Below are 22,492 nucleotides of genomic sequence, written 5' to 3'. Positions count from 1 at the left end.
ACAGTGTATTACAGCCATTGTAGATTTAAAAAAATAAAAGTATGAGCAAATTAACACAAAAAAAATATTGCTTTAAACAGTGAGACAACTGGAAGAATGATGTGCATGAGACAAAATTGAGTATATAAAGAAACCAAGGATATTATTGTGATCTTTAAGAAATGTTGGTAGGTAGAGAGAGTGAGAACCTTTAAATTCCTTTGCCCAACATTTTGACCAATACTTCATCAAGAGGCCAAACGGAGGCTTCACCTCCTCAGGAAGCTAAAGGTAGCTCTTTTCTTTTACCACCTGCTCATCAACTTTCATCTAGAAAAGAGAGCCTCCTGGCCTGCAGCAGGTGGTGAGGGATTACCAACACACCAATACCTCTCCTCAAAGACATTTACACTCACCGACTACAAAAGAAGGTATTTTTAAGGGCCGCACCCACCCGGGGTATCATCTGTTCTTCTTGTTACCGTCTGAAAGGAGATACAGACTCATCCGCTACATCAGACAGAAGAGAAAAACTACTTTCTGCCCTCCAGCTGTCAGAGAGGTAACAAACACTCACACCCAAAAACATGCAACCAAGAGTGAAATAACTTCTATAATTAAAAAGTGCAGTGCAGAATTAAAAATAAAAGTTTTCCTTTTATTTGAGTTAAATCCAGAGTCACTGAAAGATTGTGTTCATTTGCCCTGATTATGGTTTTTAGTTGTGACTTGCCACAAATGCCACAGGCTGCGCTTCCTCCCCGACTTAGCTTCCTGTATCGCAATGCATTTCACCAGCAAAAGAGTGAGGCACGCTGCTAAAACCACTCAAACACACTCCTGTATCTCTGAGGTACAAAAACAAGCCCACTAACAGGTTAGAACAAAGAAAAGTTTCAGATGGTGAAGGTCACCCAGATGTTCAACCTGCTGTGTGGGTGTTAAATAGATCACATATAAATGTTGAAAAAATAAATAAATGCCCACCGTGAATGAAGATGTTTAAAAAAGAAAATATAAAAAGTTTTCTTCTTCTTGATCAACTGTTGGCACCAATAACAGAGTATTAGGGCCACGCTAAGAAAATAAGAAAAAAATTGCGAGAATAAAGTGACAGTATCTAAAATAGATATATTACAAGAATAAAGTCATAGTATTATGAGAATAAAGTCATATAAGAATCAATTTGTAGTTTCATGAGAATAAAGACAAAATTATGATTTTGTTCTGGCTTTATTCTCATAATATTATGATTTTATCCTCACATTATTTTGGCTTTATTCTGATCATTTTATGACGTTATTTTAAATGAGAAAGGATGTCCAAATAACAGCAGGAATGTAAACACTGGTTAAGATTGTTGGCAGCAGTGATGGTTGTAGAGTCTAAGAGCTGCAGAGAGGAAGGATATGTGATAATGCAACCTTGTGCTTTTAGGATGCAACAGTCTGATGTGCATTCTTAAAAAAAAACACAAAAAATCAAAACATAACCAAATGGTATCCTATTTGCATTAATGTGGCACACAAAAAAATGATTGTGCATAATATGCACCTGCTGAACAGATCTTGCTTCTGTTTAGTTAGAAAATATATATATTTTTAAATGCTAATTAGTCGAATCATCTCCTGTTGCTTTATTTACACCACTGGAAGTATATTTTACAGATCTAAGACATTTCCCTGAAGAACAGCAGATGGTTCTCAGATGTAAGAACTGCAGCATGCAGAAAAGGCATAGTGAGGTCTTTGTGTCTCTGCAGCTCTTCATTTTGATGTAAATGTGGGGCAACCTAGCAGGTTCGAACTGGGGGAGGGGGCCGAATGAAATGCAACTGGAGGGATCTTTTGTGTGGCCTCCTGTAAATCCCAAATGTTCTCAAGAACTGAAAACAAAAACAGCGTGAGTGCTCGGGCCGGCCAACTTCGGTTGCCTCAAGTGACGTACCAACTGCCCCAACAAAGAAAACCCTACTGAAGGCATTCAGTCGGCTGTTTTCCAGAATATTCGTTCCTGCCCGTCCTGGCCAGGCATTTACAGTGTCAACACCATGAAGGGAGTCGCCCACCGGGAGTCCTGCAGCTGTATAAGGCCACCGTACATGGTGGCATGTGGCTGGGATTAGGAAATTTCACTGTGGATTAAAATCTTTCCAACGCCTCCATGGCCACCAGCTAAAAGGAAAGGAGTCCAAAGCTCTAGCGCAGATCCAAGGGGAACGCTGGGCCCAAAGTCTCACTGAGCAGGTACGTCCAAACTTTACTGAAACTCACAGTGAACTGCTGCTGCTGGACCAATAATGCAAGACAAGGTTTGTTGACCTGCTAATTGGTAAATTATCTTTTAATAATGATAGAAGCTTTGCAGAATAAACAGGTGTACTTAATATTTATGGTATGTGCATGTTTCAGAAATCATTGAGAAGAACAATATAAGTTTTTAGTAATAGGAAATAAAAAAAACAAGAAATGTTTCCAGTTCGACAATTATGACAAAACCATGGTGATATTACAGGTCATAAAAAATTATAAAGCAACTCTTCAGATAATAAATAAATAAATATATATATATATATATATATATATATATATATATATATATATATATATATATATTTATAGTATGCCAGCTTCATGCATGACCTTGAACCTTTTAATTGGACCATTTGGTTTGAAATAGTACCAACCCACCATTCTGTTCAATAATGCATCACAATTACCCTGATGCACTCTTACAATGATGATAAAAATGTGCATGTTCATTTGCAGAGGTCTTGCTTTACTACTTAATCCAAAAGTATGAAACAATTCAGATATTTTAATTTCAATTTGCTATCAATTTCTGAATTTTGAATTTAAATATAGCTTTTTCCTTGATCAACAATATTAGAAATATACTCATATTAACATAGCTGTTATGGCCGATAGCTGACATTACACTTCCCCAACATCGAGAAGATGGAAATAAACATCATTTTTTAATACTAGTCCAGTATTACTTAAGGGACCCTAACATTTATTAACTAGAATTTCTGTAAACGTAATCTTCCAATGGTCTTTAGGGATCTCAGAAATGGTAGCAAAACTGTTTTTCACTTACAAGCTGGAAAATCTGTGAAAATTATCAATAACATTTCTCATTGACCAGGCTAACTGCTATTAGCAACAGAAGCCAATAATTCATTGGAGTCAGAGGTTAAAACTGGTGAAAAATTTCTGACTTTTCAAGTTTTAATTCCAATTTCTGAAGGTTTTCCAGTCGATTGTCTGACTTGGAATGTGAAAATGCCAAACTCTGAGTAGAAACAGTAATTTATATACAAATTTTAGTACATAAATGATTATTTAAAAACAATGTTTTTCTACTTGGGTTGGGCAACCTAACATGCAAAAATGTGATTACAAAGTTTCAATAAAAGTTCTATTTACTACTTGTCAGAAGAATGTTTGCTTTGTTCAAGCTACGTTGAAGAAGCAAGTTCATTTGAGTTTCTTTACATCAAGACTAAACCTCTTCAGTTTCTTTGGAACCATAATAAATAGAACACCGACCAACACATTTGATGTGTATTGATGATTTTAACGATGGCACTTTATAAAAAGTAATGTCTACTAATGTTTTACACAATTGTTGACATTAATTTATGATCTTTGTGTCTAAATGATGTAAACACTGAACTGCCTTGTTGCTGAAATGTGCTATAAATATTAACTTGATAGATTGTCTAGTTGATGTGGAGTGAATACCAGTAATTATTCTTTCTACGTCTGATATTACAATATTTGTTTTGTTATTGCATAGATATTGTTTGATTACTAATTCTGCATTTATTTCTACATTTCCAGGATGTTCCAGCTGCTTCCAGGTCACATCCAGCCGCCTGGACACCGAACCCGAAAAAGCCGTCTGGTCACCAAAGATGGGCACTGCAACATCGAGTTTGGCAACATTGAGTATAGTAACCACTTCGCCTTTGTGGTGGACTTCTGGACTACCTTCGTGGAAATCCGCTGGCGTTTTGTCCTCGTCCTGTTTGTGGCTACCTTCACTGGCAGCTGGTTCATGTTCAGCCTGTTGTGGTACTGGATCGCAAAGAGCAACGGGGACCTGACGGCGCAGAACCAAACAGAGGAGCATGTCCGTTGTATAGACAATGTTAACGGCCTCACAACGGCGTTCCTGTACTCACTAGAGACACAAACCACCATTGGTTATGGTGGCAGGGCGCTGACTGGGCACTGTGCTGGCACGGTGGCTCTGATTATCATCCAGTCTCTAGTTGGTGTCTTCATCAACTGCTTTATGTGTGGCATCATCCTGGCCAAGATCTCCTTACCCAAGAAAAGGGCAAAGACTGTCACCTTCAGCAACACAGCGGTCATTTGTTTGAAGAAAGGAAGTCTGTGTCTCCTCATCAGAGTGGCCAACCTTAGAAAGACCTTATTGATTGGAAGCCAGATTTATGGCAAGCTGCTGAGGACCACCACCACTCCAGATGGAGAGACCATCATCCTGGATCAGGTGGACGTTGACTTCATGGTTGATGCTGGCAAGGATAACTTATTCTTTGTTTGTCCGCTGACGCTCTACCACGTCATTAACAGATCGAGTCCATTCTACGAGCTGTCCGCCGACACTCTCCCCCTACAGGACTTTGAGTTGGTGGTGTTTTTAGACGGGACGGCAGAGTCCACCAGCTCATCATGCCAGGTACGAACATCGTATGTCCCACAGGAGATCCAGTGGGGCTACAGCTTCCTCCCCATCATCTCCCGCACTAAAACAGGAAAGTATCGAGTGGATTTCTCAAACTTTTCCAAAAGTGTCCGAGTTACCACGCCGCACTGCGTGCACTGCTTTGAGACGGACGTAGACCAGAGAACCCCCAACAAGGAGAACCACATCAACCAGCTCAAGCTGGGCATCGACAACCTGGGCTTCCAGGTGATCGACATTCCTGACCCGGTAGATGTCACAAAAATGTGAAACGTACCTATTCTAGAGGAAAGGTGAAAGCTATAAGGGCCACTGAAGATAAAAATAAAAGGAAGAGAAAATTTCTGCCAAAAAACTCAGAAATTTTGGAATTAATCTCAAAAATGTTCTAAAAGAAAAATATATGTGTTTGAAAAGTCAAAACATTTCAACTTTGAAATTTGTGGAGCTTCACAGGTCTTTTCAAATTGAAACTTTTTTCTAGAAAATATCTGACATTAATCTCTAAATTTCCATGTATTTTCTAGCAAATATTTGACTTTTCAAACTCAGAAATTTATTTGTTTTTCTAGAATATTTCTGAGGGTTTTTTTTGGCGGAAATCTACTCTTTCTTTTTCATAATATGCCATCAAATAAAGTCAAGGAATCAGCATGTAGGTTGACTTTTATGAAACCCACAGACACATTTACTCTGTTTCAAGTATTTCAAGCACTACAGACTACAGAAAGGTTTGGCTGTGAAAGAGAACGGTGAAAACTGACAACTGACTGGAATTAGACTGCTCATCACAATGAGACCCCACCTGGAGTTTTTATGGGGATAAACACTGTATCAAAACATTAAGGTTTTGATACGGTGTAAATAAAAAAAATAAAACAGTGAATGGCACAGTGGGCATTTCTTGAGAAGATTACAGGCTGATCCTGTTCTAATGAGAAACTGTGGGCTCTAAAGGCTGTTATAGGGAATGTAGCAGAGAACAATCTCACTTTAAACACTAACCCTGTGGTGTTTCAGTCATGTTGGCAGGTCCTGTATCTCAACATGACGTGGAAACGGCAAAGGTAGCTATAAATGTCATAATTTAGTTATAGCCAGTCTAGATGTACAAGGTTGTAATATCTCAGGGAACGTAAGATCCTCAGCTGGAATAAAGCGATTTTTTCAGTGTAATTTGTCTTACTGCTCATTATTGCCATAGTAATCACCCATAACTACAAAATTAGAAACCCGGTTTGAGTGAACATTTCTCAGTGTAATTGCAGTGCAGATATAGGCTGGCAGAAGTCAAGGTAATGTCTTGTAAATAAAAGTTAACCAGTGGAAATTCGTTCAGGCAGCCAGACCATGCCGTGAGTAGAAATCACAGTGGTGTGTTGACATTTTGCAGTTTGAAATGAACCTCGAGAAGACACACAGGCTGGCATCCTATGACATTGTGAGGAAGCAACTGTGTACAAGATATCTCTATACTCCAACACAGACAGAAACAAGTCGCTTTTCTAGTACCCTATGAAAACAAGTTATTTTGAAAATAATAACTTTAATTTGAGGTTTTTTACGAGATTTTCCACATGGAGTTTGAAAGTGAGGGAGTCGATGATCAAAATGCCAAGATACTTATACATGTAAACCAGCTCTATTTCATTTTGTTTTGTGGCTTTATGGATCTGGAAAAATACATAAATGTATTTTTTTTTGTATTAAGAACAACTTTCAAATTTATTAAAGAGTGCTGGATAGCAGCAAAGGCTTTCTGTAGTAGACCATGACAGTAGTCTGTGACAAATCCACTCATTAAAAATTCTTTCTACAAGCTCAAGCTTCAGGCTGGACATTTGACCATTTATCTTGGCGTTATGGTAATTGAGGTAATTGTTTTAGTTTCCGACCACTGACCAGTCTTTTAGCCATCATTGAGAAACTCCCAACATGGTTACGGGTGGAGCTTAGAGATTTCACCAGCTTAATGGCGGCCTGTTGTGTCATTTAAAACCCAACTTTGATGTTTGTTTGGGATTATTATAAAAGTTCAGAAATTATATTGCACTTCTCTAGTGATACCACTAAAATTTGCACACAATCAAATACTGAAAGTCACATTGGTAGCCAATTTGGGACTATAAACCTGTGAAGAATTTGAATTAATATGAGCTACAACAACATTTCATTTTCTTTTCAGCTCAATAAAGTATTTTTCAATCCAAATTGAATTTGAGATTAGGTGCCTTTCTCAGTAATATAGCAAGAGAAAGATGGAATCAACCCGACAACGTTCAGATTACGAGTTACCCCTCCTGTCCAGTTGGAACATTGTCTGTTTATGAGACATAAACAAAATATGACAACTGAATGGTATTATTTTTGGCATGAGCTATCTTATAGGAAACAAATCATAAATTAAAGAAATTTTCCACAAATATTTAATGAAAACTAGTTATTCTCATTTAAAAATATATATTAATTTAAACTGAGTTTGTGGTGCTTTTGTTTCAATATTTAAAAGAAAAACATTTTATCCAGTAGGGTATTTTTGTTTTTATAAAATAGTGATATTTTTTGCAATTTCTTCACAAGATATTATGTATAAGATTATGAATCTTTAGAAATAAGATTGTATTAATTAGTTATGTACTTCTGAATCCTCTTACGTGTTTGCTTTTTAAACATTTTTCTTCTCTTGACCAAATTGATATTTAAAAAAAGTCAGCTACGCCTGCTGCCCCGACCACTAGAGAGCATCAGTCCACTTATTTGCTGTGTGATGATGTGTATCACACAATTACTTCAACAATGATTGTTTTGTTTTTTTCCCTTTAAATCTGTCCCAGTTCTGCCAGCAATCTTTCTTTCATAAGCTTATATGCTCAGAGAAAAAGCTCCAGCCATTAAATTCTTGAAGCTCACACTGTCGCACAATTTCAGGAATGGCAGCAGGTAGAAACCAACATCACCTGGTTAAATTCATCCTCCTCATCATGCAGACCGGGCGAACCAAAACACGTTATTCTCTCAGAGACGGAGCCTCTTTGTTCATTTAGGACCATCTTCTGTCAGCGAGGCTTCTGCTGCGGCTTTGATCCCATCTGGATTAGCGGGAGACAAGTTAACTGGGCCTCATCTGCATAACAATGAACAGTTGAGGCGGATTGGTAAATTTGAAGCTGATGAAACCAACAAAGGTGGATTTAAAACGAAGAAAGTGCGTACTTCCAACTCAACTAATTAAAGGCTAGAGCTTCCCCTTCCTTAGTTACTGTTGCTATGGTGAACTTAAGGTTCTAGAACCGCGCTGGTAACGCCAAAATCCGTCAACGGTCCTACGTCATTTTACCGTCTTGACGGTGATTTGATTGATTTAGGTGTCAAAAGACAACAATATTATTTAAGATTTGATCTAATTCCTAACTTAACTTTACATATGAAAAAAGAATATTAAAAACATTTTAAAAAAGTAGCAGCATGATGAATAGTGTAAAAGTTATTAGCTTCTTAGCCTTACTATGTAGCATATAATTTCTTTTAAACGTTCTCCCATAAATACTGGCACCAACTCCTTCTCTTGCATATGTCGTTTTCTGATACAAACAAGAAAATAATGGCAGCACTTGCTCCAAAATTACAGCGGGTTTAAAAATCTCGGTATTATGTATATGCAAGCAGTGAACAAGCTTTGCTAGCAAGAACAGGTTTCTGTAGCAGGGCATAGACTAGTAATACAGGAATATGAACTGAATACAGATTATTTTTTAAGCGCTTAAAAAAAGATTTTTCCCCCCACACAGTGACCAAATTCAATTTCTCATTTTAATGTTTTTTTCTTCTTTTTTTCTTTCGTTCTTAAAAAGAATTTGCAAATGAAATAAATTAAAGTAAGCTAAAAAACCTACTTTATTTCAATCATTCTTATCTGTTTTCCTATCTGAATTCAAAGTTTAAGTAAAAGCTGAAAAACATGCATGTAAAACAAGATGGTAGGTGCTGGACAGGCTGACATCAATCTGAACTGTAGAAGAACAAGGAGCACTAGTGAAAATAAATCCTGATTTTCCAAAAATAAAATCTTTATAAACAAATGTGATTAGTAAATAAAATCAATCCAAGCGGTCAAATACTTTTTATAGACCCTGTAGTCGTGTCTTGTTTTTAATTTGATGTGACCTCTTTCTCCTAGAAAAGTCATTTTTTCCCCATGTAAATAAAACACTCCAGTCATAAAACACAACTGAAAACAAAAGTACAAATTCATCTCCAGTTCCAAATGTTTTTTATTCACATCTCCTGGATCCACATAGGAAGCAAATGATGAATATTTCACATGTAAACATGTTGTGTAAGGTCACTTGAATGCTGAAATGTTAGCAGAACTGTAGCAACAAGAGATGTTCCCCCAGTGAGAGTCTTCTTCAACAATAAACCAGCCTGATGGTACTTAGCAGATAGCTTATGTAAAGCTCAGCATGCAGAAGAACTTTCCCAGCAGCCTCCTTTTAACCAGCAGAACCACGCAATGTGGGTCAGGAAGGAAATGGGAGTTTCAGAGCCTTTTCTTGAATTTTTCTTTTTATCTGAAACAAAACCCTCAGAAATAAGTGTTAATAAGATATCCTGTGGTTTTGGCACTGATAATGCAGTTCAAAAGGCAGTGACCGGCATACAAATCAAGACATTTTGTGGGAAAGTGATAGAATGGGTTTATTTACATGTCTGCAAAGAGGAAGTAGGAAAGTAACCGGTGTTCGCTTTGACCAATTAAAGCTAACAACTGCACAGCCCTCCTGCATTTCAATTAACCATTTAGCTGTTAATTAATCTGTGCAGCTACTTTCATTTATAATCGATTCGTGATGTGTGATTAGACACTGATTCAATAACTTCAGTACCCAGTAAGAATAAAGATACCCTGTGGATTTTAAACTCTGCCTGAGCATAAATGTAGTTTAATATCCTTACCTGAATGTGGTAAAAAGAGATGATTAAAAGGAAAATGCTAACGGCTAATGTGTAGGACAGTAAATTATATTCTTTCAAAAGTGGAAATTAAATGTTCTTTGTTTTATTTTATTGTAGAAGCAAATTTCGATTGTTTAATATGACATCATATTGATCATATTAAGTTGGAGTTTATGCTAGTTTTTTGGAGCGAATACCACCCACTTCAACTTGAAAACAAATATTCTGTCCAAACACAAAAAGTTCAAGTTTAAAATAACCATCCATCGAACGTAAATATTCAATCCTGAGGTGACTTAATGGAGGTGAGAGAGAGAAGTGTCAGGCTAAACTTCAGGGGAAGAACAAAGGACCGCTACCCAATCCATCGACCTGAATATTTCAGTTTGGACTGACATGATGGATCAACAGACTGACGCCGTCCTCTGAGCCACGTTGCTAAAAATACTTTTAAAGAGAACCAGATAAAGTCCCCAAAGTGAGCAAAGCAGCTGCTCCGTCCTGTAGGGTTCCTGAGCTAAATTCGGACGCAAAAAACGTTTTTGCTTTTTTTAACGTCAAAATTTTAATGTCTGAATGACAGAAACTTTACTTTTCCGAGTCCACCCACACGTTTGGAAACATCTGTGTGTTCAGACCGACCGCCTCAGCTGCCAGCAGCGATGGACATCATGTTTACGTCTCAGTACAGTATGGCCTAATGTGCTGGGTATAAATATTTCAGTGGGCGGCCTGGTTTCTAGTTGTCTCTCAGAGCTTTTAATGAGTGAGAGTCTCCTCACTGACAGATGGAGAGATCTCAGAGTGGTCATAACTTACCCTCCCATCAGGACCACTGATGTAAAACAGTGACCTTTTAGCCACACACCTGCTCACTGGAAGACAAGTGAAGATTTTATTGCTGCTGCTCGACATTTATTACCGCTATAAATCTGGACATGTGTAGTAGTGAAACTCTAGTTCTGAACAGTACAGTACAAAAGTCTTAAAGGTGACCTATTATGCTTCCTTGAGCAGGTAAGGATAGATATATGGCCTGAACATCATTACTCTTTTTGCAAAATTCTTAGATGAGATTTCAGTCTGCTCAGTCCTGCCTCCTTTCAGAATAAGCTGTTCGTCTCTTTAAATCCAAATAATGTGCTGCTGGCCACAAAACTCAACGTTTGCACTCACATGTGAAGATGGCTACAAACAGAGGCTCAATTATACAACCGCACATTTTTGAAAAGCAGAAGTGGAGCCTGCTGCACAATCAACAAGAATGCAGCAAGTGGTTTCTGGATGGCAAATCAACAGAGCACTTGTCTTTTCCAGCAGCCATTGTATGGCTTATACAGCTGTCAAACCAGCTGACCAAGCAGGCTCGAGCTCAGCTTGGGTTGCTAGGTAACGGCGCAGTGTACGTTTTAATAAATACATAATATTAGGATATTATTTATTGAATAGGTCTGTATATAATCACTGTTCTGGCTAATCCCGACTCACCTTAAACAAAAAGCTTTAGTCAATTTAATGGCAGAGATTAAAATAAAAAATCTGTGAATCTCATTTTGCAGAGTGTGTAAAAATCTTTTTTTTCCAAATACTGTTTGTTATTAGACTGAAGATTAGTAAAAAAGAAAAAAAACAAAGAAAGACCTTCACAAAGTCTGAAACTGATAGTCGGGATCATTTCAGAGCTTGAATGCATATTATTTAACCCAGTTCAACCCTATTTTAATCTTAATTTAATTGGAAAATCTAATAATCATGTCTTAGTCTTAGTTTTGATTCCAATATCCTTAGTCCTTTAGATGCAAAAAACACTGATGTCGATCAACTGTTTTCACAGAAAAACTAGTGTCTTTAAGCTGAAAACAGCATATTAACCTAAGCTTTAGCACCAGATTTCAATTTTATTTCTTGACTAACCTTATTTTGTGTATTTGCAGCCAGATTCCTTCCAGCTCTCTCAATATCAGACTGCTTCACTTTCTGGATGCAGTTAATGTCCACACATTTTGGTTTTAGTAGTGGACAATATCAAATGAGATAATTTAGCCTCATGGTCTTGGGTTGGAAAGTAGCAGTCACTGCAGCAGAAAGCTCATCCACAGCATTTTAAGGATAATTATGTTTTCTGCTGGCAGATGAAACCAGAGTTATTTACCTGCTGGCGCTGGTTCCACGATCACATCAAACTGCTGATGATGAGCCGACGACCTTCATCGTGTTTTGAATGTGTCGCGCACGCCAGCGTAGCGACAAGCATCAGCTAACAGGGATATTATTAGCTCAGTCTTACACGCTGCACCGCTGATCAGCTTTGACGAGCGCCTGCAGCGGCTTCGTGTCAGATTTCTGCGTGGCGTTTAAAGCTGGCCAACGTCTAGCTCTGGGTTTTTTAACAAGAAGAAGGCTGCTGGGACGAGATCTCTTTAGAAAACACACTTTAGGTACAGACTGGACAAAAAAAAAAAAAAAAAAAAAAAAAAAAAGCACTTCACATCAATATTTGAGTTTTCACACACATCCAGTCTGACATGAACCACCAGTTTCACACGTCACTACGACACACCAAGAAAAACAGAAATCAGGACTGTGAGAAACAACAAAACTCTAAACTTTTTTTTAGTAAACTCTCACAGCAACAGTGGAAAGTCGATGGTGATTTGGTTTCACTGATGTTTTTAGTCTGACTTGAGTTCATCGCCACCACAACTACAACTTATGAAGCCGTTTTTGTTTCCCTATAAGAACCTGAGTGGGCACAGCATGTTTGAAGCCAGAACCCAGTCGCATCAAAGCCCAATGTAACAAGAGGTACACCAAGTATTTTAGTTTCTACTACAAAGATCTCAGTACACTTGAAATAAAACCAAACTAACTTACAAGTAACCTTTCAGAAAGGTATAGAGCTTGTTTTAAGTAAATAATTCCTGGCAGATCATTTTATTTCTACCAGTGGGACTAACTTTTTTCAATCAATATTAATGAAATGCTGACTAAAAAATTGCTTAAAAATTACTTTGATCAAATTTCAACTGTATTAAGATATTTGCACTAGAAACCAGACCCAAATACTTTGTAGGATTTGGTGTTTTTGCAGTATACAAAATGTTCTTTTGGGTTTAGGAGAGTTGAAGATTAATTACCCTAAATCAGTTTTCTGAAACCTTGAAACCTGAGGCACCATAATGACTTTGGGTAAGACACAAAAATGACCAGCTAGTGTTTTAAATATAGATATCACAAATGTAGGTTTTTAACTGTTTTTCTACAATATTTGCATTTAATTTCCAGAAAAAGTGACACTAAAAGTACCAGTAATATGCTTTTAGATCTGTTTTTCTTGTCATTTGGTTGGAATCTGTTTTTTTGTTTTTTTACATAATTTTCAATCCTGCAGGAAAAAAAGCTATCCTCTTTTGCAAATGTGTATCTTTATTTTTATTTTAAACCCTAAATATAGAGAGAAAATTAGTGGTTCTTTAAAAATAAATTTCCTAAACTAGATAGTTATCTAACTTTATAAGATGTCTTTAAAATAAAATAAAAAAATGTGACTTTTGAGGCTCAAAATATTTTTTCTTTCTTTTGAAAATGGATAAAAATTGATAATTTTGTAAATAAAATTATGAAAGGGTGAGTTTTTATGTAAAAATATTAAAAGATGTGAGGTCAATTTAACTCAAAAAAAGAATATTGTTCATTAACAACCCAAGAAAGCTTTAATCTGGATAAATATTTTTTTTGCATATTTCCAGCTTTCTTTCAAATTCTTTTCATGCAGCCTTTCTCATACTTTATGATAAACAGGGATGTAGTTTTAGGTCTCATTTGCATTTCAATTTACTAAATAACACAAACAACAAAACTTAATCTGTGAGGAGAGAACAAAAAAGGCCGAATGTTTTCCACCTCCCAATCTTTTTCCTTGTCCTGTCAGATTTTCCGTAGGTTGTTGTTGAACTGTATTGTGTTTTTCCCCCTCAAAACAAACCAATTTGTTGTCAACAAAGCAGACAAAACAGAGACAAGCCTAAAATAGAAAAGCCACTCGGTTCCTCAGTCAAAATGAGCCGAGGAGGAGGGGAAGCATGAGAAAGTTATTGCTTTTTTGTTCAACAGAAACTAGCAGGAGGATCTTCATCATTCTGTGTAGAAATCATTAGCATTTAGTTTGAAATTAAAGGATAATTTAGGTTAACCTTTCTCTACCTTTAAAGACAAACATGAGCCATCTATTAGCTACAGCTTCAGCTCTAAGAATGCATCATTTTCATGAAAACTAGGGATGCACTGATTGCAGTTTTCTGTTTGATCAATGATCTTTAAAATGTTTAAATTCAAAAAATTTAGATGTTTGCATAATTTTAAAAATTCACATTTTCAAATTCTAAGATCTCAATGAATGATTCTTCATAAAACGAAGAAAATTATGGACTGCTCTGAGCCTTCTCTTCATGAGAATGTGTTGAGAAAACAGTGTCTTCAGTCAAAGGCTTTTTCAAACTCATTGTAATACAGACGGCTGCAAGAGAGCTTTCTGCCAACAGCCATCACCATCTACAATAAGTCTTCAAATTAATGAGTTACAACATTTAATTTCCATTTGGGTTCAACAAAATATTTTTGAAGTTGAACTGAAAAGGCCAGACCTGACAATTCAGATTTTTTTTTTTGTCAGAAAAGTCGCTAAATGTGGTGACTAAACTAGCAACAATAAGACCTTTTCATAGGGAAGTATCAGCCAAGTGCTGGTCTCCCAAAATTAAGGAAATTGGTGCACCCCTAATAAAAACACATTAAGCTCAGAGACTGAAAAGCTACTAAGCAGAAAATTAATTCCTTGTTATGAAGAGATAAACACAGAAACAAACGTTCACTTCACTTTTCCCCCCATTTAAGGATCTTTTTCAAATTAGAAGAGGAAGTCAAATTAAATCCCCTCCCTGTTTATTATGCAACTGGGCACTGGCTTTTTGAAGGCATTTTCATGTACTTGAACAAGCTGTTGTAAGCATGCACTTATGAGATACCGATGAGCGATGAACAAACTTATGTTTAAGAACAGAGCCAAACTGCTGTCTTTCATAAATTTCTGCAGGACAGGCAGTGGGGAAGCGGTGACATTCGCACTTTGCGGCTCAGGAATAAAAACGGTTGCTTCCCTGGAAAGGAGGAAGCGGCTCCTCATTTGGTAAACAAGGGGCTTTGAAGTTGGACGTAAAAAACTGAATTTACATGAATAAATAAGCCGCCCACCGACGAGCCGCGCTAATGAAAGGCTGAAAGAGATGAGTCTGCAGCCGCATTCCTTCCAACATCCCGCAGCGCTCCCAATCTTGGGAATGACTCCAAGCATAAAGGTCTCTGTCTTAAACGGAAAACAACAGGACTTTATGTCTAACGCCACTTTACTGACGTCATCGTTCAGCTGGATGAGCTTCTCTTTGTTTCAAGCTGTATGAACTAACAATAAGATCCTTTTTCCTCTTCTTCTTCCAACATCTGACTTTGCTCTGTGCTTTCATATTCATTGTTGTAAAATACAAAATATATTAGAAAATAATTTGAATTAACGATTAAAAACATGTTGTTCTCCATGGGGATGGGCTTCGATAGCAGCAGTGTCGTCTCTTATCTAAAGGCTGGAAAACACAAAAAGCTTCTCTTGGCTGCGTTTTATGGGTCAACTCTATGAGGTCCCTTCATTTTTTTTCCCTCACCAATTTGTTTAGTCCCATTATAAACTGCAGTTTTTAAATAAATAATATTCCCACATTTTCAGACTTTTTAATCCCTTAAATTCCAGTTTAAGTGATTAAAATATGCAAATAGAAAATCTTGTGTTCATAGACTCAAAATGTTTATTTGCTTTGGCCTTTCATCCACACAAAAACTCCATTTATTTATTAAAACTCCGATCAAATTTGCGAAAACTCAGTTTTTGTGCTTGTGTGTACATTAGAAAACAGATTTACGGTCCTGCACTTCGCAGTCTGCGACAAATAATGCAACAATTAATCTACATACTTGCTTTGACACGATTCCCAATCTGTATCATTTTGTGTTTTAATAACTTTATATTCCAATACGATATTAAAAAAAGCCTATATATCTGTTCAGACAATCGAACTTCCGGCCACCATGTTTAGATTCTAACAGGAAGTTATGTTTCTTTTGAAGATATCCGATTGGCTCACAGAATTTAGCTGTGTGCTACACTGCCCCCAATGGGTTTGGCATGTTTAAAACAATGATTTGTGCAGATTCATCTGGATGAAAACTTTTCTGCAACCACATTGCCACATTGTTTTTTTAAACAATGTGGCAAAGAACAAAAGAAAACATAAACGAAATTGGTGTCAAATTTACGTTTGTGCCACTAGATTTTAAAGACATAAATATCTTCAGAGTTCAAAGGTCAACTAGCTGGTCCACATTTACAAAACCATTTGAAATATGGTGTCAATGATCTGTGCTACGTTTATGCAGCAGAAGTTTTTGTTTTTGTCGTTATAATTTTGTTGGCCTTTAAAGATTTCACACCAATTTTGTTTAATTTGAAGAAGGCTGAATTTTTTTAAAGACTGGCCCAGGAGCTGGTATAACCAAAGAACACATTCAGAATGGCATAAAAATGATTAAGGGGTGCAGATTGCTCCATTTATTTTAAAAATTATATAAAAGAGAATATAAATTCCCTAAGAAAAAAATAAATAAAACATTTGCATCAACAATGCAGAAAATGTTGAGGGACCCAGGAGGGTTCAAACCAGCACACAGCAGCTGTTCCTGTTTTGGTTTTATGAAGTAATAAAAGCAGATTAGTGGATGTTTTGGAGGAGATTAGCTCACCAGAGATGAACCCGAGCCGTTATCCCAGCCCATCCCCGGCTCTCCTGTCTGCCACCTCTCTACCTTTATGCTCATGCTTTCCTGGCCATGGAGGGACAACAGAAACGTTGGACCTCTGTCCTGCCTGCCTGCCTGGGTGACTGTGACAGCCGCCGCTTGGCTCCGACGGGTTGGAAGACCTCTCTAACTGTCTCTTTACCGCCCACTGCTGGAGCTTATCGGTATGGCGGCTCGGGCTGCTGCGGGTTGGGTCTGTAGAGCTGCTGGACCCGGACCGGCCGCCCGTTAGCGGGCCAGCCACCCGGCAGCTGGCCTATGACCCGGAGGCCAACTGGCTGGCCGTGTCCTGGGATCGGGCTGCTTGGGCTCAAGATGTGGGTCTGGCCCACTGGGGGTTCAGAGGCAGGGTTTTGATGGCTCGGCGCCGAGGCAGGGGGGGAAACAGGGTAATGGGGAACGAGGATGGCCGGCGTCAGGCCATATCGGACCTGGAACACTCTGAGAGGCCCCTGTGCCACAAAGCCGTTGGGCCGCTGAGGCTCCTGCTGCGGCTCGGAGTCCTTCTTCACCTCCGGAACCTGGCTCTCCTCGGGTCTCTTGCTTTTGTTGGACTGCTTCCGGGCTTGAACGGCCTCCTGGATCTTCTCTGTTTGAGCCCGGCGGATGTGGTAGGTCTTCCTGTAGCTCTGGAACGAATCCAGGAACTCATCCAGACTCACGTTGCCCTCCATGAACTTCTCCAGCAGCTCCTGGGAAGCAGAGCAGACAAACTATCATCAGACAACTTGCTAAAGAGTCCTACCTCCTTAGCAAGTTGTCTGTCCTCAAGTTGGCCAGTTGAGTACTTTGAAGTTAGATGCTTGATATCAAGCGTCAACATTGCTCTAGCCTGCCAATAAACAATAAATCAATTAGTTTGTATTTCCATTTGGATCTCTGCTGCTTCTACAAACAGCTCAAGCACCTAAAAGAAAAACAAAAACTACCCAGCTATTTTTTGTCAATAAGTTAATGTTTTTTCGTGTCCGAAAATGAGCCATTTCAAAAACCTCCAATTTGTAAAGCCAAAGTGCAATGTTACCAAGCAACCCCAATCAAGCCCAGCCTTGTTACCTAGCAACTCAAGCAAAGTTCTAGCAGTTTTGGTCAGCTGATTTTACCGCTGTACAATGGCTGCTGGAACAGACAAGTATTTTCTTCTTGACTTACCATCCAGAAATCTCTTACTGCATTCTTGTTGATGGTGAAGGAGGCTCCGCTTCTGCTTTTCAAAGATTTTTTGTCATATAATTGTGCATTTGTTTGCAACACAAGTAAGCAGCAGCTTACTATGGCTTTAAAGTGTCCCACAGAGTCCCTAAAACAGCTCAAAATAGGAAGAACGAACCAGACTAAAATCGCATTATCTAAGAATGATTTTGATTAAAAAAAAAATGTGATGAACATGTTTTGGGTAGCCCATAGACATATCCTAACCTTTTCAAGGAAGCATAATAGGTCATCTTTAAATATTTTTTTGCTTATTAAATTGTTTTAGGATGTTAATCTTTGCACAGAAATACATTTTAATGTTTTGTAATTTATTAAGGTTCTCTCATGACCCAGACTTAACTTCCTGGTGTATTAGTCTGTATTCCCAGCAGGAATGACCATCTATCCATACTGAGGTGGCTGAACACCTGGGGCTGGGTGTGGGGGCGGTACTTCTTGTAGGCCTGCTATTTAAAGGTTAAGGTCCTGTGCAGATGGTTAGAGGCCATGGGGTCATCCCAGTGGGAGTTGTTTTCCCAGCTGACCAGATGGTGTTTTAGGAGGGCTCATCTGGTCACCAATCAATACCGATAAATATATTAGCTTCCTAAAATTAGAGTTTTTGCTGAGCTTTCAGTTTTTATTGATATAGAACCATCAAAAACATCTCTTCTGGTAAATGGTTGATCTATTCTATGATGTATTCTGACTTTCTGTGGACAACCAATGTGCAGAGAGACAGTTTATCTCCCACAGATCCCAGCATTCGCCTCATTATCAATGCAAACAGTCTTATAAATAAGACTGGTGAGAAAACATCAGTTGAGTTCTTCTGGTCTGAGATCATTAACTGTGAAACAGAAGAACATTTCAGTTCCTATTTAGAAAAGGTTTAGGATTTTATTTCTCTTCACAGATGAAAAGGAATGAAATAGATTAAAGTTTTTAAAAGTCTGGGTTTTTTTAGTCTTTCTCATGATTGATGCTCACATTAATAGTTAAAATACCAATCATAAAATTAAAGATATCAAACACTGTTGTGGCTTGATTGAAGTATTTTAGGCTTTGAATAGCAGATAATCACATTTAGTCCAGATTCCAAAAAAACCTGTGAAATATTCCTGAACTCTGGTGCCAAAACCAGGAGTTAAGAGCTTTTGTACACCTGCAGCTCATTTACTTTAGTCCGAATCAGTTGAGTTTGTTAACTTGTAAATTTTATTGGTGGTTTGGTTTTTTCCATGCAGAAAAAGACAAAACAAACCAGAACCTGTCACTACAAACCAAGCCATAAGGTTTTGTCTGTTTATTGGACAGATGAGTTTGGAGCAGGAGAACCAGATGTAAACACAGGAGGCAAATGTTGAGTTCTGACCCAGTAGAAAACATGGATAATTTAATCATCGTATGAGTTTTATTTCAGGTGAAACTATTTGAGCAGAAAATCAAAAATGATTTTGAGAAGATGTCTTGAAGGTTGAACTGTTATGCTTCATTAAAAAAAAAAACAAAAAAAAAAACACATGCCATTGTTTATTAGTTTATTTACTCAACCCGGAGTCAGACAAACATCTTTACAGGTGACCCATTACACTTTACTGAACAGATTAGGATTGCTCTATGGGCTGTACAAAACATGTTCATTACATTTTTTGCACAAAATCAATCTTGGATAATGAGATTTTAGTCTGCTCAGTTCTGCCTATTTTGAACTCCTTTCAGAATGAGCTGTTTTAGGGCCTCTGTCACTTTAAATTCAAATAAGCTGCTTGTGGACATGCCCCCCCAACATACCGTTTACACTCACAGGTAAAAATGGGGGCAAACAAATGCAAACTTAAACAACCGTACATCTTTGAAAAGCATTAGTAGAGTCTCCTGCACAACCAACAAGAATTCAGCAAGTGGTTTCTGGATGATAAGTCAAAAACAAAACACTTGTCTTTTCCCGCAGCCATTGTACAGTGCATACAGCAGGTAAACCATCTGACCAAACATGCTGCAGGATCTATTGGGGCTGCTAGCAAAAGGCACAATGCCTGTTGAATGTCACATATACTGGAAGTTTTTAAAACTAATTTTGCAGACACCAAAAATCATCAACTTACTACCAAGAAACAGGTAAGTGTTTTATTAAGCACTTGGGCTGTTTTTAGCATTAGAAGCATTAGAAACTCAAATAAAAGAATAAAAAAATCCAAAATGGCAAAATCGATGGACTTAATTTTATGTCTATTACACAAAGTTCCAGTGAAACAGTTTGCGGTTGTAAAATGAAACATCTTTTTTTCCACTATTTCACCATTTATGGTTTAGACGACCACAACATCTACAACACTCTGAGATGAATTTGGTCTTGATTGGTATACCTATTTCGATGTGTGTTTTTGTGTTTGTGAGTCTGACAGGAAACAAGATTTAACAAAATATTTCACAGGAACAGTTAAAAAGCCCTCAAACCTTTCAGCTGCGTTTCCTCCACCTCATTAAAAAAAAAAACCCACTGTCAGATGACCTACAGGCTGACAGATTTGATTTATAGGATGACGGAAGAATACATCAAGTTCTCGATTCCTCCATCAGATTTGTTTGTTCATGTTGGTACCTGAGACCCAGGGCAACAGAAGAAGGGGTTTTTTGGCCTGAAACCTTAACGGTCTGGACCCAATTTCACAAAGCCCCAGATCTTCTTCACCATAAAATGACTATGAAAGGCTGTAAAGATTTCCGTCAACCATGAAAACTTAAATCTTTTTGCCCTCTAAGGTCTCAATCTGAGACGATTTAGATTCAAGCTGATAGTGAGACAGCAGAGAGGCCTGATTGTATTGATTCAGGCACACTAACTCTGAAGCTCTGATTAAACACAGAGGAGAGAGCCTTTCATCTGTTCCATGCAATAATCATAAACCATCTCTTCTTAAAACTTGTGATTAATAAGATAGAAAATAGGAATTGATATATCAGATATATCAAGCCGCCTTGATATATCTGATATATCCATGCTGAGGCTCTCTGAAAGCTGCTGCTGCTGCTTAATCAATCAGTGAGCGGCTCGTTTGTTGAGTCAGTCATGAAACTATTGATCGCAGCCATGTGAGGTGGGGGCGGCAGCCTCTGTGGATCAATGTGTGCCTGCAACAGCAGCGGCATCTTTCTTCTGTAAATAAGCAACATGGAGGTCGGCAGGTAAGCAAAGGATTGTGGGTATTTCAGCAACACCAACAGACTTGCATTTGGTTCTTTAATTAAAAAGAAACGGATTACATTGCATGTGAGTCATAAGCTACTCTGTTTAGGTTTGATTTGAGGCTGAGGGACTTGACTTCTGCTCTAAAACCAGAAATTGTTCAAAAATAAAACCATTAATTTTTAGTTTTTTTAATAACTTAAGATTAATAATGTTCTTATTATCACATCTTATTCACATCCTATCCACCCAGATCTCAATTTAAGAGCAAAACCCAAACCAAGGTGTTATGTTTTCATTACAGCCCTGAACCAAGGAAGAGCCGTTCACACCCGATAGTCCAGTACACTCAGTTTGACTGGGGACCAAAATTGCAACATTTGTTGCATTTTCAGCTGCTGTGGTTCTTTTTCATACTGTACAATTGAACAAACCAAAACCTTTGAGAAACCTGTTCCCCTCCTCACCTATGGGGGCGCTGCAACAAGAACCACTGAAGGAAACAACACAAAACCAGATGTGATGTGGCATCAGATTTTAGCCACTGTACAATTTCTCTTTTGTCTTTAGAAAAAGACTGTAAGCCATTTCACCCAACTAGCACAAGACTAGTGCGTTTGCTTTGGTTGTATTTACCCAGAATGCCTTGCTTTTGAAGCAATCTTCAATCCGCTTAGCGTTCACATATGCATCTGAACTGCACCAGAGTTAATTTCAACTGAGTCGAGACCAAAGTTTGTAGGTGTTCCAGAGTTTGGCTACGCACTCACATCTCCCCAAATGAATCAGACTTTCTAGCTAAATGGACTGGAGCTGGATTAAATCAGATTAATAATTAGATAGCAAAGGTGCTTAATAAAGATTTATTTTTACAGCATTTGAACCAGATGAATCTGAAACTTCCACTTGAGGAGTTTTGGATAGACCATATTTATAGACAAATAAATGTTATTTTAAGTGCAAACGCTTTTTGTTTTGAACAATTTTGGCTTAATTACTAATATGTTATTCTTTCAACAACTTACCTTTTTGAGTCAGTATACTCCGATTAATTAATCGATAATTAAATTAGTTGACAATTACTTAAATAATTGATTCATTATGATTAATTGTTTTACCCCTAATTCTAATCACTGAGATTAAATCGAAGACATTTTGTGCCTGAAGTATCAAATTTTTTATTTTGTCGATGACTTATGCTGTCTACATTGAGAACTTTTGGCACATATATGATAACCTGTTACTTACTGATGTTTCATCTCCAGCTGAACTCCAAAGTCGTGAGTATGTGACTAACTGCGACATTAATGTGCAGCAGCCTTTCAGTTATCGATCCAAACTTCATTTAAAACCACAGTAATCTGGGGTTTACAGTTTGAATCATTTACTGCACAGACTTGGAGACAAGAGGTCTGACTCTACAGCTGCTTGTGTTGTGAGCTCACCCCGGTCGTGTTGGTGCATGCATGAAGGAGAATCAGTGTGGATCAGTGACGGGAGGCCTGCAGGCAGCCCTGTGGCAGCTTTAACTCCCAGCTGTTTGTGTTTTTTAGA

At 37.9% G+C, this 22,492-nt stretch overlaps 1 protein-coding gene and 1 pseudogene across 1 annotated transcript in view; one reads left to right on the top strand and one right to left on the bottom strand.

Moving 5' to 3' along the window:
- Nucleotides 1-3,723: 3,723 nt before the first annotated feature.
- LOC106909058 (ATP-sensitive inward rectifier potassium channel 1 pseudogene) lies at nucleotides 3,724-5,169 on the top strand (annotated as a pseudogene).
- A 3,779-nt stretch (nucleotides 5,170-8,948) lies between these two features.
- vps37d (VPS37D subunit of ESCRT-I) overlaps nucleotides 8,949-22,492 on the bottom strand; it is a 46,532-nt gene continuing 32,988 nt past the window's right edge. Inside the window, exon 4 of the mRNA XM_088012447.1 lies at nucleotides 8,949-17,246. Within this exon, the coding sequence (XP_087868573.1) occupies nucleotides 16,713-17,246 (534 nt within the window). The 3' untranslated portion in view covers nucleotides 8,949-16,712. The remainder of the gene's footprint in view (nucleotides 17,247-22,492) is intronic.

This window comes from Poecilia mexicana, unplaced genomic scaffold (genome assembly GCF_051168715.1).
Source record: "Poecilia mexicana isolate PSO_F unplaced genomic scaffold, ASM5116871v1 scaffold_14, whole genome shotgun sequence".
In the NCBI taxonomy this organism is placed as follows: domain Eukaryota; kingdom Metazoa; phylum Chordata; class Actinopteri; order Cyprinodontiformes; family Poeciliidae; genus Poecilia; species Poecilia mexicana.
The sequence above is the reverse complement of the archived record's forward strand: the minus strand, read 5'-3'. Positions and strand labels throughout refer to the sequence as shown.